At 33.7% G+C, this 17,578-nt stretch overlaps 1 protein-coding gene across 1 annotated transcript in view; it reads left to right on the top strand.

Moving 5' to 3' along the window:
• Nucleotides 1-16,217, top strand: part of SMAD2 (SMAD family member 2) — a 69,062-nt gene extending 52,845 nt beyond the window's left edge. Inside the window, exons 6-11 of the mRNA XM_006919921.3 lie at nt 2,311-2,385; nt 7,264-7,299; nt 8,477-8,689; nt 11,398-11,535; nt 11,721-11,865; nt 15,491-16,217. Of these exons, the coding sequence (XP_006919983.1) occupies nt 2,311-2,385; nt 7,264-7,299; nt 8,477-8,689; nt 11,398-11,535; nt 11,721-11,865; nt 15,491-15,614 (731 nt within the window). The 3' untranslated portion in view covers nt 15,615-16,217. The remainder of the gene's footprint in view (nt 1-2,310; nt 2,386-7,263; nt 7,300-8,476; nt 8,690-11,397; nt 11,536-11,720; nt 11,866-15,490) is intronic.
• The last annotated feature ends 1,361 nt before the right edge of the window (nt 16,218-17,578 follow it).

Raw genomic sequence — 17,578 nt, forward strand, 5'->3', positions numbered from 1 at the left:
GTTCTCAAATTCCACTCTAATAATTGTATTATGTGATCCAGTAATATTCCACGATACAGTACTGTATACTCTTAATTTTTACTTTTTTTTTTTTAGGAGAACAAGTAGTGTTTTCTTACTTTGTCTGTCCTCCCCACCTCCCCCTTATTTTTTTCTTAGCAGAAACTAAGCGTGTAATACGAGGATGAGGATTTTTTTAGTGTCCATTTTTTTATAGTGTCAGGGCTTTTTTTCCTTTTGTAATAATCCTCTATTCCACTCTTATTTTTATTTTATTACACTGAAAATGTGCAAGGAACTTAGAGTTTCAGGTACATCAGAAATATTTCTTTAATGTGTCTCGTCTTGGAAATAATGCTTGTTGGTTAAATACAATTTTTAAAACATAAGGATCTTTTTAAAAATAGCTAATTTTAAAGTTAGAAAATGTCTTCTAATTGTTTTAATGTGCATTTCTTTGATTACTATTTTATTCCAAAAGAAAATTTGAGACTGTTTTTTGGGTTGCTAAGAAACATAAAATTTTTGAGAAGTTAGGAGGAAAGTGCATGGAGTGGGAATAGAGTATGAGGGCCAGGATGAGGGGAAAAAAACAAGGCTAAAACAGGACATTTCCTAGGGAGCACAATTTGGCCAGAAGTAGAGTTATGTATGTGTGGTGTGAGGAGAGGGAGGCATTTTAAGTCTTCGAAGTGGGAATTAGTATTATTCAACAATACTAGGAAACTGAGGCATAAGCAGACAGACAGTCTTATAAGACTGACTGTCTGCCCAATAATTATTTGGAAGGAGTTGATCAAAATGTTTAGTGGCTTTCACTTGTGGAGATGTTTGGATTTGTTTTTCCTTCTTTATTTATTTAGATTTGGGTATTTTAGAAAGTAGAAAATCAAAAGTGGATCACACCTATTTGCTTTTCTTGACCAATGGGGTTTACCCAGCTCCAACTCATAGTGAAACCTAAGGGTTCACTTTTTATTCCACATCAAAAGAAATTTTAACATTTTCTCAAATGCTAATCGCTTTATCATTTGTTATTTTATAGACAAATAATAATGGAGAAAAGTAAAACAGGGTAAAGTATTTAAAAGTTCAGTATTTCTTCCTTCTTAAACCTTTGAGACATGGGTGGTTAAGCTGGCAAAGCTTGTCTCTGTTTAATTTTCTTAGCTTTAACCTCTAAAATAGTACATAATGATATGTATCGCTTTTATTTTTGTCTTCTTTGAATATATGAAGGTATTTTATTCTTAGAGTTTCAGTATTAAATTTTGGGGGTACTGATACCTAAATGAAAAGTTTGATACTTAAGAAGTTGAAATTCGTAATTAGTTTATTGAAGGGAGATTGTGAAAGGTTAATGAAGAAGACCTTTAACCCACATCTTCTCTCTCCCCTTTTTGGTAATTACAAAAATCTTTTTAGGTATGTGTCTGCATTATTTGAATTGCTTAAAACTGTCTAGCAGTATAAATATTAAGCTGTTAATAATCATTTAAACTTATTTTTCATCTTTGCAGGTATAATTGATAAAATCGTATAAATGTTTTTATTTTATAGCTTATTCAGGTGTTCATACACCTCCTAAATATAAATGTTTTCTTCATAAAACAGGTTAGAAATGAAATGCTAGAATATTATTTGTTTTCAAGGAGTATTTTGCCTCAGTTTTGTGCAGTAGCCTGCACAAAATTTAATTTTGTGCTTCACTCAAAATTTACTGGTTAGAAATCTTTGGAGAAATATGATTTTTATGTAGAATTCCAGCTATGTTACCATATTTTGCCCTATAGAACCTAGTGGAAGATGTAAGCCTATACTACATGTAATCTGAAATCTCATGTGTGTGTGTCTGCGCTCACGTGTGTTTATGGGAGTTGGTAGGGGTGTCCTTTAATCATCTAGTACCCATCCATGATGGCCATTAGTTTAAAAGAAAAAAACAAACATTGTTGGTACTAATGTCTTTGAAGCATACTGATTCAGAACCGAGGCATCTTTGAAGTTAAATTTTTGGCTCTTGCCCCAGAAAATATACATACGGAAATGAGCCAGATATGTAAATAATAGCTAAGAAAATATGCCCAAAGAACTTGATTGTATTTCAAGTAGGCTTTAAGGATTTACCTACAAGATTTGGAGCAGAACCCGAATCTTAAGCCGTTAGTATCCAGTACTGCTTTTTATAATAGTATTATATAACATTTATATTTGTTATTCAGAGCAATTCATTGGTTATCTTTGGTGGCTAGGAGAAAAGGTGGTGAGATTAAATTGCAACTGTACGTGATACGTTCTAAACTTTTGTAGAAACGCCACCTCCTGGATATATCAGTGAAGATGGAGAAACAAGTGATCAACAGTTGAACCAAAGTATGGATACAGGTAAAAATGTCTTTCAGAATTCCTTAGTAATTAGATCAACATTTTTGCCTGGTTTGAGACTCACATGAGTTATTCATAACTCTTAGAGAAGTTGGGACACATGTCATAAAATGAATTGTCTATCTTGATTTAATTATATTTGGACCATCAGAGAAGGGCCCTGTTGTCCATGAAAAATGAACATATGCTACTTTGCAGAATAATTGTTAGAATTTTCTCTTGTTAGAGTAAATGAAAATTTGAGAACACTCAGATATTTTTCATTTTTAAGAATTCTGTGGTTTTTAAAGTTTTGTTATCCCGTAAATACTTATATTTTTGTTAATGAAAGGCCATAATTAGCCCAGTAACAAATTTTCAGAGGAATTTGGAGATAAGGGATGGGAATCAGCTTTTTAGTGCCCCTGTAACATGATAGTTCTGAATTACAGTAGATTGTTTACACAAAATACCTTGTACCTGACCTAATTCAACCAATTCAACCTTAATATCACAACCTGACAAATTACAGTTTATTGTAAATCATTCTTCAGTTACGTAAATTATTTTTAAATGAATTAACATTGGCAGTTGGAGGTGGGCTGGCCTTTACAATAATTCTGTTGACTAAATCTTTCCATTATTTAGACTCTCAGGTAAAGAAGCTTCTACTATAGCCAGTCATACCTAAAGTTGTTTGGAATGGTAGATAACCAAGAAAGGCAGATCATTGGAAATAACACCTTGTATATCGTAATGTCTTACTGCAAGTTATATTTGGCTTTCCAGATATGTCTTTCTTACATACCTGTATCTCAAAGAACTGTATCCCTGAATAAACCATGTTCCTGTTTGCCCTGTGATGGACAACTGCTTCTAAAATTTAAAAATGAATGTCATGAAAACATGCTCAACATGATTAGTGATCAGACCAATGCAAATGAAAACTACAGTGACATGCCATTTTACACCGACTGGAATGGTTATAATCAAAAAGGACAATAACAAGTGTTGATGAGGGTATGGAGGAGTTGGAGTCTTCCTATGTTGCTGGCAGGAATGTAAAATGGTTCAGTTGTTTTGGGCAAATTTGCTGTTCTTCAGAAATTATCGAATAACAGTATAACCCAGTAATTTTACTCCTAGGTATATACCCAAGAAGATTGAAAACTGAATTTGTACACATCCATGCTAAACTTGTGCACAATTTTCACATAAACATAATAGTAGAAACAAAGTAGAAACAACCTAGTTGTCCATCAAATGATGAAGGATAAATTAAATTAGGTATATCCATACACTGGAATATTGTTCAACCATATAAATAAATGAAGTACTGATCCATGATACAACATGGATGAACTCAAAGGGCCACAAGAATTCCAGTCAGTGCACAAATGCCTAATCGATAATATAGCTGAAGCATGACAGTGGCAATAAGATGAATATATAATAGTCCTCCCATATATGCAGGAGATATGTTCCAAGACCCCCAGTGGATGCCTGAAATTGCAGATAGTATTGAACCCATAGCATTATGTTTTCTCCTACACATACATACCTATGATAAAGCTTAATTTATAAATTGGACACACACAGTAACAAATTAACAGTAAGTAACAATAGAACAATTAGAACAATATACTGTAATAAAAGTCATGTGAATGTGGTCTCTCAAAGTATCTTATTTTTCTGGACTCACCTTTTTAAAGAAAGCACTTTATGGCTTCTCATTGGCTTATTTGAATTGCCAATATCACTACCCTTGCACCTCTGGGCCACTCTTAAGTAAAATACGCATTACTTGAGCACAAGCACTGCAATACTGCGACAGACCATCTGGTAACCTAGATGGCTGTTAAGTGACTAATGAGCGGGTAGCATATATAGTATGGATACACTATATATAGTGTTTTCATTTGGACAAAAGGACGATTCACATCCTAGGTGGGGCAGAGTGGGACAGCATGAGATTTCATCACACTACTGAGAATGACACACAATTTAAAACTTGTGAATAGTTTATTTCTGGAATTTTCCATTAATATTTTCAGATCACAGTTGAATGCAGGTAACTGAAACTGAGAAAAGTGACGCCACGAATAAGGAAGGGACTACTCTGCCTCCATATTTATCATTTCCGCTCTTCATACCTTTTCAATAGACATTTGTCCAGTTGTTTTAACACCATTTGTTGGAGAGACCTTTTTTTCTCCATTGATTTACCTTGGCTTCTATGTCGAAAATCAAGTGATAACGTGTATGTGGGTCTAACTTTTGTTCTGCCCATGAATTCATTTCAGATAATCTGTTTTTCAGTTTTATAATTTCCATTTAAACTCTCTCTGATCATTCCAGTATCTGGTTGATATGTAAGTCTGCTTCTGTTGACTCTTATCTCTTGATTATGGGTCAGTTGTTCCTATTTCTTTGCATGTCTCGTGTTGTTTTAGATTGGTTGCTGGATATTGTATATAAAATACTAGAGAGTACTAGAGAGTAATACTAGAGAGTAATATAGAATTTGTATGCAAAGATACCAACACAAGGATTTCTCTAGATGTTTTAGCTGCAAGTAACAGAAACCACTGATTGAAACTAGCTAAATAGGATATTTTTTACTTCTCATAACAGGAAGTCCCAGACTTCAGTAGCAGCATGAATATATGAATAACTAATAGGTTAATTACCAATTAACCTACCTCTGTTTAAAAAAAATGTTTCTAAAAACTACTTTTAGCTAATAAATTATTAGCTTAATTTAACTTTAAAAAATTTTATATATGATTATAATGAACCTTTTTGTCAGCTATAATTTTATCACATCTGACTAAACTATTAATCTAAATGAACTATGACTATATTAGTCACTTCTGAGAAGTATTTGATAGAGGAAAAACAGTTAAATGATGAAAAATTAGGCAGTTTCCTCCATTTCTAATAGTGGCTTTGTTTATTTTATATCAGCTTCAGGAAACAGCAGTGAATTTTAGTTCATTGTTCTAAATATATTTTGACCTTTCTTAGTTGTACCTGTTGTGACTTGCCAACAGATTTTTCAAAATGAGGAACAAAAAAAGAACATAAGAGCTTAATTTTGTTATGGAAGACTGTTCTCTCTTCTAAAAAATAATTATCACCTGTTCTCTATTTTTGATTCATCAGTTTTGTCTGAGAGTTGCCATTTCACCTGTGTTGCCTGGTATTTTATTGTCGTGGTTATAATGGTTTGGAGAGGAGGGTCTGTTTGACCTGTCTTACTCTACATCTACACCATGCTGTATATTTGAAGCTTGTATTTTTAGATAACTTTCCCAAAATGTGTAGAGAATGATGATCAGACAGCAAAACTTATCCTATTATTGTTATGTGATCATTTAACAACATTTACAACAAACGTGTTGTAAAATTTAGTTGCATGGAATTGAGTGAAGTAGTGTCTCATTGTTTTATTCTTCTGTGTCTGTGGTTGTACCTTCCTTTTCTCTTGTATTTGTGCCCCTCCCCCTTATTTTCTTGATTAGATTTATCTTGTTTACCTAAAACTGGAAGACATGCATAATTTTCTAAGAAAATATAATTTACCAGAACTGACGCGAGAAAATAGAGCTATCTTAGTCAACTTTCATAGAAGAAACAGAAATGTTTTAAACTCTAGAAAATTGTTAACTACAGTTTAACACAGGAATTCTACACAACTATTAACGAAGGTGTTATTAAAATGCTATTTAAATTGTTGCAGAGCATAGACACATAGCTTCTAGATTGTCTTTATGAGGCAGCATTACATTGCATTGGCCAGTTGAGATTATTGTTGCAGAAATTCTAAATAAGCAATGTTGTCTCTCATCCTCAAAGCCAGCATTATACTTAATGGGAAAATACTAGAATATTCCCTTTAAGTTAAGAGTGAGACAAGATCTGCTGTCACCACTGTGACACACCCCAAAATGATGGATAAATTATATCACATAAGTTTTTTTTAAATACGGCTTAATCAAAATTAGGATGAAGAGTTATAAGACAAATAATCAAATATTTGCAACCCATACCATGAAAGGACTAATATCCCTAACACATAAAGAGCCTTCTATAATTTAGTGAGAAAAGTAATCAACACCTTGATAGAAAAATAAACAAAAAAAGAGAACAGACTAAAAGAACAGAAAGGACACACAATAGAAATGAGTCTATAGCTGCTCAGTGTCATAGAGCAATACTGATTAAAACTATACTTGTTAAGATCACATTCTCACCTATCAACAATAACACATGAGCATACCCTCACTATTTTTGTTACTGGGAATGCAAACTGGTACAACCTCTATAGATGACAATATTAACAGAATTATAGAACCACAGCTCTTTGACCTGGCAATTTCTCTTTTAAGAGTCTATGATTATAATTGATTGAAAGTATGCAAAATTTGCAAGATTAGCCTGAGTATTGATCAGTATGGGATCACAATATACCATAACATAATTTTATACAGCTAATATGTAGATAAGTAATTAATAAGGAAACGACAACATCTCTGTAGAGTAAGTAGTATAAAAGCAAAGTTCAAAACTATGTTATCATTTATATGTAAACAGCAGAGGACACAGAACAGAATATATTTGTATGGTTCATAGAATAGTTCTGGAAAGATATACTGGATGCCTTTGAGAAGGGGAACTGGGTGGCTAGAAGCCAAGACTGTTTATACTCTTTTTTACCTTTTATATCTTGAAACCTCAAAAATTACACTCAAAGCAGTTATATATTTTGAATTCTTGAGATATAAATTACCTGTGTGTTATTTGTGATCATTAATTACAGCTAGTTTTGTTATTATTTGGTCAGAAGTTCTGGAAATACTTGGACATCTATCTTTAAACTGAATCCTTTCGTTTCAGGATCTCCAGCAGAACTATCTCCTACTACTCTACTCTGTTAATCATAGTTTTGTTAAGGTGCAAATACTTGTCCCCCCACTGTTTTTATATCACTTACTTAAATGCTCTCTCTACTAATTTTTCCCATATATGAGAAAGGGATCCCAATCAGTAATCAAGTGATTGTTCATACTAATAATGCCTTTTAAAAATGATATTGGTAATGTTCCTCAATTTTACTAAAATTCTTTTCTGCTGGCACATAGTGTAAGAAACTAACAACCTTTTTGTTCATGGAAATCAAATTCTTTATTCATGGAAAATTTTATGACCTATTACGGCTAGATTTTTTATGGGTACGTTTGTTATATATTTTGTAATAGCAATTAATACAAGAAGTATGTGTATAAATATATATACACATATCACAAATATGTTCATGTGGTATGGGGGATATGTATGCATGTATATGTGTGTATGTGTATTTATATAAATTCTGTAGTTTATTTTTGGTCTTTATTTTACTTTATAAATTACTTCACAATTTCTCTTCAGTTGACACATTCAGAATTCTAAAAAATTGTCAATTTTTTCATGATATTCCTTATGTATTTTAATCAAAATTATAGAAATCAAATTCATGCGATTTTAGTTTTCCCATGAAATGTAGATTCTTTGGATTCCATATTCTGTTTCTTCCTGCATACTCTCTGTTTTATTACTTTTTGTTTCTTGTGTATGCGGGGATTTTGTAACTAGAGTAACTACTTAGCATCTTATGTTAAAATAGACAAATGTCAAAAGTGTGTCATATTTTGTATCCTGTTATTCTTCTTCTTCTGGCTTTTGACTCCATCTTTGCTGCAGTTTTATTCTACTTCATCCTACCAAAAATTAGCTTTATTAAGCAAATTGATTTGCTTTCCTATGGTAGTTTTATATTTGAACAGGAACTAGAGTAAAACTACTAGGAGATCAAATGATCCACCATAAAGTCTAAAGATGTTTGAAGATTGGATGAGTTCATGATATGGGGGAAATTGAAAATCTGGTTTGATCTATGGAAACTGGAGTTCGTGTTATAGATGTTAAGTCTACTTCCTGAGCTGTGCCAGTTGTAGGCTGGCATAAAGCATGTGAAGATGATAATATTCAATCTATTCTTGGCTCGAATTGTTCACACAACATTTCTTGTTCTTATGGGATTGGGTTTTTCTCCCCCTCCCACCCCCAGATTTGCAGCCAGTTACTTATTCAGAACCTGCATTTTGGTGTTCAATAGCATATTATGAATTAAACCAGAGGGTTGGAGAGACCTTCCATGCATCACAGCCCTCACTCACTGTAGACGGCTTCACAGATCCATCAAATTCAGAGAGATTCTGCTTAGGTTTACTCTCCAATGTCAACCGAAATGCTACAGTAGAAATGACAAGAAGACATATAGGTATGTTTTTGTGTGTGTGTGTGTGTGTGTGTGTGTGTGAAAAACCAATGCCATATGCTCATAATGTGAGCATTATGTGGTTTACCACATCAAGAGATTGTATGCAAAAAAAGCCTGCCTTCTCTCTCAGTTTAAGTGCACAGCTTACCGCTTTTAATAGATCATGGTGATGTGATCCTTCTGTCTGCAAACTCTTCAGTTTATCTTTATTTGTCACTCTTGATACTGGAAAGTCCTTTAATATGTGTTAAAATAACTTTATTGAGCCTCTATATACCAGTTAGAAAATTGTCATGTTTAGATTTTAGGATTATAATTTTAACAAATGATCAGTTTTTTGTTTGTTTACATCTTCTAGTGTGTTCCTTCTTCAGTGAGTTAATATATTAAATCAAATCTTACTATCTATCTGAAGTAAGATACCTAAAACAACTACCATTTATTATTGTCCAAAAAATAATTCAGAGGACTTCAAAATATGGTAGTCCCACTACCCTTTCAGCAAGCTTGTGAGGTCAAAACTCTTTTCATAATGGTGCTAGGATGTTATTTGCCTCTTTCACTGCCATTCTCTCACTAGTATACAGTGAAGTATTGAGAGGTTAGATGGCTTATGATCTTGCAAGAGATTAAATGTAGACTCTGGTGAGAAGCAGCCTTCTTCGGTTAAGTCAGATGTTAAAGAGATTTGCAAGAATATAAAACATTGCTACTCTTATCACTAATTTTTTTGCTTTGGAAAATAGAGTTATTTTCATAAACATGTTATTTATATTAATATGTGGTAGGTTTATTATTTTGATTTCTTAAATGAATTAATAAATGTTTTGAATCTCAGTTTTAATATCTAATATGCTAAGTTTCCATAGATATAAGCCACATAAACAAAAACTCTTTGAGGTCATCAGTATACTTTTTGACTATGGGGTAGGTAAAAAAAAAGTTTTGAGCACCATTGATGTAACTGAACATAGTTCTCAATCACCTTAATGTAACTTCTTTTAGCAGTAGTTTGTTTCTGTTTTTGTTTAATGAACCATTACCTCCTGTGAGAAATAATGCTGATCACGAAAAAGATGTGATTCTGCAGAGAGTTAAGTACTTGAGAGGTCTGTTTCTTGGTTTCGTGTTGAATTTCTCAAATCTCGCTTGACATATAAATTTTGTATAATCCTTCTTAAGGTATGAAGATATCTTGTAGGTAAAGAAGGCTTCTGAATATCCACCCTATTTTAACTAAAATAGTTCTGATTTTTTTCTGTATTTTATTCGGGGTTGTGCATAAAAATTTAATAGGAGGTTTCCTCTACCCTATTCACTTCTCTGCAAATTTTTAGATTGCTGTAATTATTGGATCATCTTTTTACTTTTGATTTCTAGTTCATGGGGTGGTTTTGATCAGAGACTATAGCCGGAAAAATGTCTAATTTTTGGACTTAATGTTTTCATGACGGTCAGTACATGATTTTTTTCTGCAGTCATAAGAACCAGGACATCAGGTTCTACGTTTATGTGTTAAATCTGGCTTATAGGTTGTTTTATTAGTTTCCTTTTACTGCATAATATAACCACACACTTACCAGCCTGAAACTACACAAATTTATTATCTCACAGTCTCTGTGGGGCAGGAGTCCAGATATGGCTTAAGAATCTCATTAAGGCCTAACAAGGGGAAATCAGGATGTCATCTGGGCTGGCTTCTCATCTAGAGCTTAAGGTCTTCTTCCAAGCTGATTGGTTCACTTCCTTGAAGTTGTAGCACTAAGATCCTAATTTCTTGCAGACTGTCAGCTGGAAACTGCTCTCAGCAACTGGAGGCCACCTGCATTCCTTGCCACATGGCCTCCTCCATCTTCATAGTCAGCAGTGGAGCATCTCTTGCGTTGATTCCCTCTCACACTTTGAATCAATTTTACCTAGGACAGCCCAGTCCCTTTTAAAGGATACCACCTGCTTAAGTTAGGCCTACCAAAGATAATCTCCCTTTTGTCGAGGTCATCTAAGGTCTCATTTGAGACCTTAATTACATCTGAAAAATTCCTTAACAGCACCACCTAGATTAGTGTTGGAATGATAGAGAAGATATATGCACACCAGGGGTGAGAATCTTAAGTGTTATCTTAGATCTTTGCCTTAATCCTTATTTCTCTATTTTATGTGTATTTGATTTGTCAAATTCTGAAAGAGCTTTGTTAAAATCTTCTAATTTTTTTCCTACCTAATTCTGCTTATATATCTAAGGATTTGATTGTCACAATAATATGTAGTTTTAAATGACTTTAACCTCTTCATGATTTTTATTACCTTTTTTCCTTAACCATAGTGGGATCTATAAGGAAATATTTATTATAATGAAGGTATGTTTTTCCAAACATTAGTTAATTGCTTTAAAATTACCTCAATTTTTTTTACTTATTTTAAAATAATAATTTGTATGAAAAGTTGTATTTTACTGTCTATGCACTTTCTATGTTGTTTAAATACTTTTGACAGGCATGTATTATTTTTACAAATCAATAAAATCATTGTTACAAAATACTTGGAAAAATACCCATTGGTATGTTTCAAAGTTATACCTAGGAGAAGCACAGCTATGGAAAATATCTAAATACCTTATGTCATTTTAGTATTCCTTCAAGAAGACTCTTCCGGAGTCATGCTGAAATAGTAAATGTTATAAAACTAATCCCATATGTATTTTGTTTTAGGAAGAGGCGTGCGCTTATATTACATAGGTGGGGAAGTTTTTGCTGAGTGCCTAAGTGATAGTGCAATCTTTGTGCAGAGCCCCAATTGTAATCAGAGATACGGCTGGCACCCTGCAACAGTGTGTAAAATTCCACCAGGTATGGATACAACAATGTAAATAAACCTATCTTATCAACTTCTTGAGTTTTTGTAGTTGTTGTTAATTTATAGGACTTAGAAGATGATTTGCATGCTCATAGTCTAATATCTGTAGCCTTTTTAAAATTATTTTCTTACAATGATACTCTTTACACAATTTTCTTTTACTTTTTTTCAATCATAGGCTGTAATCTGAAGATCTTCAACAACCAAGAATTTGCTGCTCTTCTGGCTCAGTCTGTTAATCAGGGTTTTGAAGCCGTGTATCAACTAACTAGAATGTGCACCATAAGAATGAGTTTTGTGAAAGGGTGGGGAGCAGAATACCGGTATGAAATACATATTCACTTCTTAAGTTTCCACTGTATAAATCTTTTTTCTTCCATTCTTTGCGTCCTCTGGAGTTCACATGTATCTATTTTCGTTGAAGTTATGGAGTCAGCAGATCTTTATGTAAAATAACAAAAGAAAATCGGAGGCCTCTAGGTTCAAAACTTGCTAATTCCTGTGCTGGCATTATAGAAGATAGAATTGAAACATGTATGGACATGCACTGTAACATAATGCAGAGTGTTAAATAATGTAAAAAGGATATATTAGAAGGTTTATGTCAGTTCAGGGAAGGAGAAACGTTTTCACTGGGGCTTAGGGAGGCTTCTGGTGGAGATGGCACATGATCTAGGTTCTAAAAGATACATAATAGTTATAGGTTTGAAGGGGTGGGAAGTGATGATCCTGGCAATAAACTAGTTCAGTTTGCTTGGAGTATAGGAAATACAAAAGAATAAGGCTGGACAAATATGTGGAGACCATCTGAATATAAGGTTAAGAGGTGGAACCTATTACTGAATCTATAGTATTAGAAGGGGATACTTGTTAGGTGCCAAGCACTATGGTGTGTTTTAATTGCCTTTCAACCTGGCTAAGAATTTCTGTTTTCTGTTGTTATCCTTTCTTTATAAGGTTACAATCTTTGTAAATAAATGATTCAAACTAATACTACTTATTTCAAAGTAGGCTTACAAGATATTTGATAATTTGCCCAAGGACACATTGTAAGTGGTGGAGAGCTCTCCTTGACTCTTAACCTCTTTTCTAAATATAGTGGTAATAGTTACATAATTGAGTTTTTTAAAAGCGAATTTGTCATCAGGGGTTAAGGTAGATTACGGTGGATTGGAATTCCATGTCAAAGAAAAGGAAGATATTCTCAGCATATTAAAGAATAGAACTATAAGTAAAATACTTAGTCTTTCTCTAACTCTTTGCTTACTTTCTGAATGTCTGCTTAAGAAGATATTCATATAGTAATGGTATTCCTGTTTTATTGAGTAATTTGGGCCCTTCTTCCCTATCTTAAACAAGTTTTGTAAGGTGTCTGACTTTTGAGATGAGATTTGAGGTCTTCTGGTTGAATACTTTTATAAAAATATATAAAATATATAAAAATATATTCTGTATAATACATTTATATCCCAGAATGAAGACATTATTCTTTTGTCCAAATTATAGTAGTAGAATAATCGTTTTGTATCTTTATGTAGTGCTGTTTTAATCATTCCCATTTAACATATGATACCTTTAAAGAATGCTGAGTTCCTTATTTCCTTTGGACTTGAATCGACCAGAGTTGATTTTAAAATTAGATTCAAATGGTACTATCTGATACCAAGTTTTTAGGTCACAGGTCAGATTTTTTTTTCTTTAGAAGATTGGAATGTTGCAGAACATGTTATAAATTCAGTGGAATTAAATATGAACGGCGTAGGTCAAGGAGAATTACATGTATATCTATAGGTCATCTGCTAAGAGCAGTTTTAATTGGGGGAGAGAGATACTGCCTTCATTCACTGTGGACTCTGCCATTCATTAACCCAGAGATAACTTAAAATCTGTAATTACAAGAAGCAGTAATACACAGTATGTTTTTATGGCTGTGAAGTCAGGTACATCTGTTTTGGATAGTAAAGTAGTTCCCTTGAAAATTTACAGATCAAAATAACATCAGAAACCCGTATATCTGAGAACCGTGTGTAGTTACCAGGAACTTTACCTTAATGACACTGGAGCAGAGAAGGTAGAGTTCTAAAACTATTTTCCCATTTCTTTAAATCCAGCTTGATTCCCAGCATAAAAATCAGGAATGTAATAAACAGGAAATATAGATGTGTAAAGAATTCATATTTTATTGAGAAATAAGTGAATCAGTACCGGAGTGACTAAACAGTTAGGGATGGATAATGCTTCAAGTGCATTTTTGTGCCCAAATAAGTACAGAGACAGCCTTCTTAAATCTATTTCTACCTTTCAGTGACCTGGATTAAGAATTTATTCCTGAAGGTTAAACTAAAGTAGTAATAAAAGGATATGATTGAAAACAAACTGGGAATTATCCAGAATTCAGCAGATGGCAAAATCAAAATTAAAAGAGATCTTGGCAAAAATTACTGCAGAAGGCCTCATCTGAGGGAGAGATGGAAGGCAAGAGAAGCTTTATGTGAAGAAGAAAACACACACACAAAAAAAATGGAGGGGAAGATGAGAAAGGGTCAGTCTTGCCTGTACCTCATGGATAATGTGGGACGACTTGTGAAGTGTGCCACTGCAATTTTCAGCTGCATAGACCACTATACAGTATCTAAATCAAAATAAGGCAGATTTGAGACTGTTGTGTTAAATTCCGTGTGTCATGTTTTAGGAATGATCATATATCAAAATGTCTTAGTGTGTGTCTCAGACCCTGAGACAAGGATTCAAGTGCAGAGTTTGTTCAGGAAATGGAGGAAACACTGGTAAGGAAGGAGGAGGTAGGGAAGTGAAGTGGGGGAAGGAAGGCAGCCAATACCATTATTAAGCAATCTAGTATAGTGGGTGGGTCACTAGGTTATTCCCTTAGGAAATCTTTGGAAAAAAGTAAAGAACATACAAAATTATCTCACCCAGAGGGAAAGAAACTGGGCATTTAAATGCCAATTCCTGTGTCATTTGTTGCTCCTGAGGATATTAATTTCCTGGCACTTCCAGCCTGCTACACGTGGACAAAGCAGAGACGTTCTCAGACAGATAAATACAGATGCCTGCAGTTGGAAGTTATATAGAGAACACTGAAAAATCTGAAGGGTATAGTGGGGCATTGACACCATCTGCTGCAGAAAACCACATCCTTGGAATAGTTTTAAATTCTGTTGAGCATGTGTTGCTTGAAGATGAAGTGTTGAGAGTAGCCTTTTTTCATGTTCGAAGGGTTATCACATTGAAGAAGCAAGCAGACTTACTGACTTACTTTATATAGTAAGTAAGACAAAGCTAAATCAGTATGTGGAAGTGACAGATGTCATTGAACAATTAATGATTCTCAGAGAGTAATCCATTTTGTCGAAATACTAAAGGTGTTTCTTATTAAAAACCTGCGCGATGTTGCTGAAAGGGATGTCCGCTCATTGGCCTTGGCAGGGAATGTTGAACTATACAAATCTGTGATAAGCTAGGGTCACAATTCTCCTTTGTTTTGGTATAGTTTAAATTTGAACCCTGTTCCACTTAAACTTCATTTGGTAGTTGAATATCTTATGTGGTTGATTAATAAGTAGAGTGACTGTATGCTTCAATTAGTTTAGGACAGCCCTGGTTTGGTTTGATGTCCTGTTCTCTGGCGTATTATTAACAGTGACTGCGTTCTTTCATACAGGTGTCCCATTTGGGGTGGTAAATAATTTTTTTTGAGGGGCAAAAAATGTTTTTTATGTATCTCTTTAAAAGTCATTGGTAATACTTCGTTAGACTGAGGATTAAGCAGTTTTCAAAATCATTAATCAGATATTTAGACTTAATACATGTTCAAAAGAAATTTGGTTTCAGTATATACAACCTTTTATCTAAATTCTTATTTCATGTAGCTAAACTTAGTCATGTTCTTTTCATTTCATAATTATTCTCTTGTATTCTTTTAAACAGAAGGCAGACGGTAACGAGCACTCCTTGCTGGATTGAACTTCATCTGAATGGACCTCTACAGTGGTTGGACAAAGTATTAACTCAGATGGGATCCCCTTCAGTGCGTTGCTCAAGCATGTCATAAAGCTTCATCACCAATCAAATCCCATCAAAAGACAATGTAACAACTCTTCTGTCATAGTATTTGTGTGTGGTCCCCATGGACTGTTTACTATCCAAAAATTCAAGCTAGAAAACAGCACTTGAGGTCTCATCAATTTAAGCACCTTGTGGAATCGATTTCCTATACTCGAATATTAGATGGGAAAATTAGTGTCTAGAAATACCCTTCCATAAAGGAGGAGAAGATTTTAAAGACTTACTGATGTCTTGTTGGGCATAAAACTGAGTGTCCCAAAGGTTTATTAATAACAGTAGTAGTTATGTGTACAGTTAATGTATCATGATCCAGTATCACAGTATTGTGCTGTTTATATACATTTTTAGTTTGCATAAATTAGGCGTGTGTGTGCTGCTTCTTGATTTAGGCAAGCCTTTATAAAGTTACAGTACCTAATCTGTTATTCCCACTTCTCCGTTATTTTTGTGTGTCTTTTTTAATATATAATATATATCAAGATTTTCAAATTATCATTTAGAAGCAGATTTCCCTTGTAGAAAAACTAATTTTTCTGCCTTTTACCAAAAATAAACTCTTGGGGGAAGAAAAGTGGATTAACTTTTGAAATCTTTGACCTTAATGTGTTCAGTGGGTCTTAAACATTCATTCTTGTTTGTTTGTTTATTGCTAAATCTCATTACAAGGAAGCCTTGTAGAAAATCTTTCCAAACCTCTTCTTTATTTCTACTTTTGCCGTGATACCAAAACAGCGTAGCATGACATCCATTGCCATTAAGGTGGCACTGATAATGCCAGCACCAGTTGATTCTGGGGTACAGTAAGAATTCATATGGAGTAAGTTGCTTTTTCTTGCACCAGATTTCAACAGATAATAATTGACTTATGTGACCTCACAGTCTATTAATTTATCCTTACATCTCATAAAAATGCACAGGTGGCAGTATAATTATTTTCAGGGATATGCTACAGTTATTTCAGTATATTGTCCTTTTTTAAAAAGCCAATCTATAGATATAAACACCCTTTTTAAAAAGGTATTTTAAAATATTTCCATAGCAGATCTAGTGCTCTTTGAGTTTCATTTGCTTTAGTTACCATATTGTTATGAATGGACCTTTTGTAAATGTAACTGCTTTTGCAAAACACCTAGAAAAGTGATGCTGAGGTACGATCAGCAGATAAGGGCCATCTGTTTTTAAATTATGTTGTATTCAATTTATAAAATCTTTGTTTTACATAATTATGAATTCAGAATTTTAAAAATTGGGAGAGAAGCAACTTTTTAAGCTTATAATTACCTAGAGTCTGGGCTGTTCTTAACTAATCGTGAGTATATGGCTGTTAGAACCAACCACATTTTGTTCTGCAGTGGGAGGAGATGCCAGAGGCTCCGTTGGTCGTCTATTCTGCAGCACACAATCCTATGTCTAATTTTAACTCATTGTGTTTAAATATTTCTTGCTTGCATCTCAGTAGAAATGAAAAATAACCCACTCCTCATCCCTTTCTAGTAAATTTTCATGTTTTTGAAGATAAATACCTTAGGTACTTGTTTTTTTGAAACCATATTCATATGTCTCTACAAAGTGTCATTTTTAATACATTCAGCATTTGGTTGTTTTCTATTAGATTTTCCACATTTTCGAATATTCGTGTATACATGTATGTAAACTTGGTATAGTAATTTTTTATTCATTCAACAAATATTTATTGTTCACTTGTTATATGTGCCAGGAACTTTCTTAACCTTTGGGTAAAGGTAAACAAGACAGATACGGTCCCCGCCTTTGCTGAGACAGTAGTTACTGTAACCCTTAATCAGCTTCTTTTTCTATGAAGGAGATAAACAGGGTACTGTGATAGAGCATAACAGAGGGAAGGCTTCTCTAAGGAAATGATGCTTGAGCTAACAGTTGGCATGAGAAAGGAGCAAGCCACGCAGACAGCCAGGGGAGCTAGGCATTCCT

This window comes from Pteropus alecto, unplaced genomic scaffold, assembly GCF_000325575.1.
Source record: "Pteropus alecto unplaced genomic scaffold, ASM32557v1 scaffold146, whole genome shotgun sequence".
In the NCBI taxonomy this organism is placed as follows: domain Eukaryota; kingdom Metazoa; phylum Chordata; class Mammalia; order Chiroptera; family Pteropodidae; genus Pteropus; species Pteropus alecto.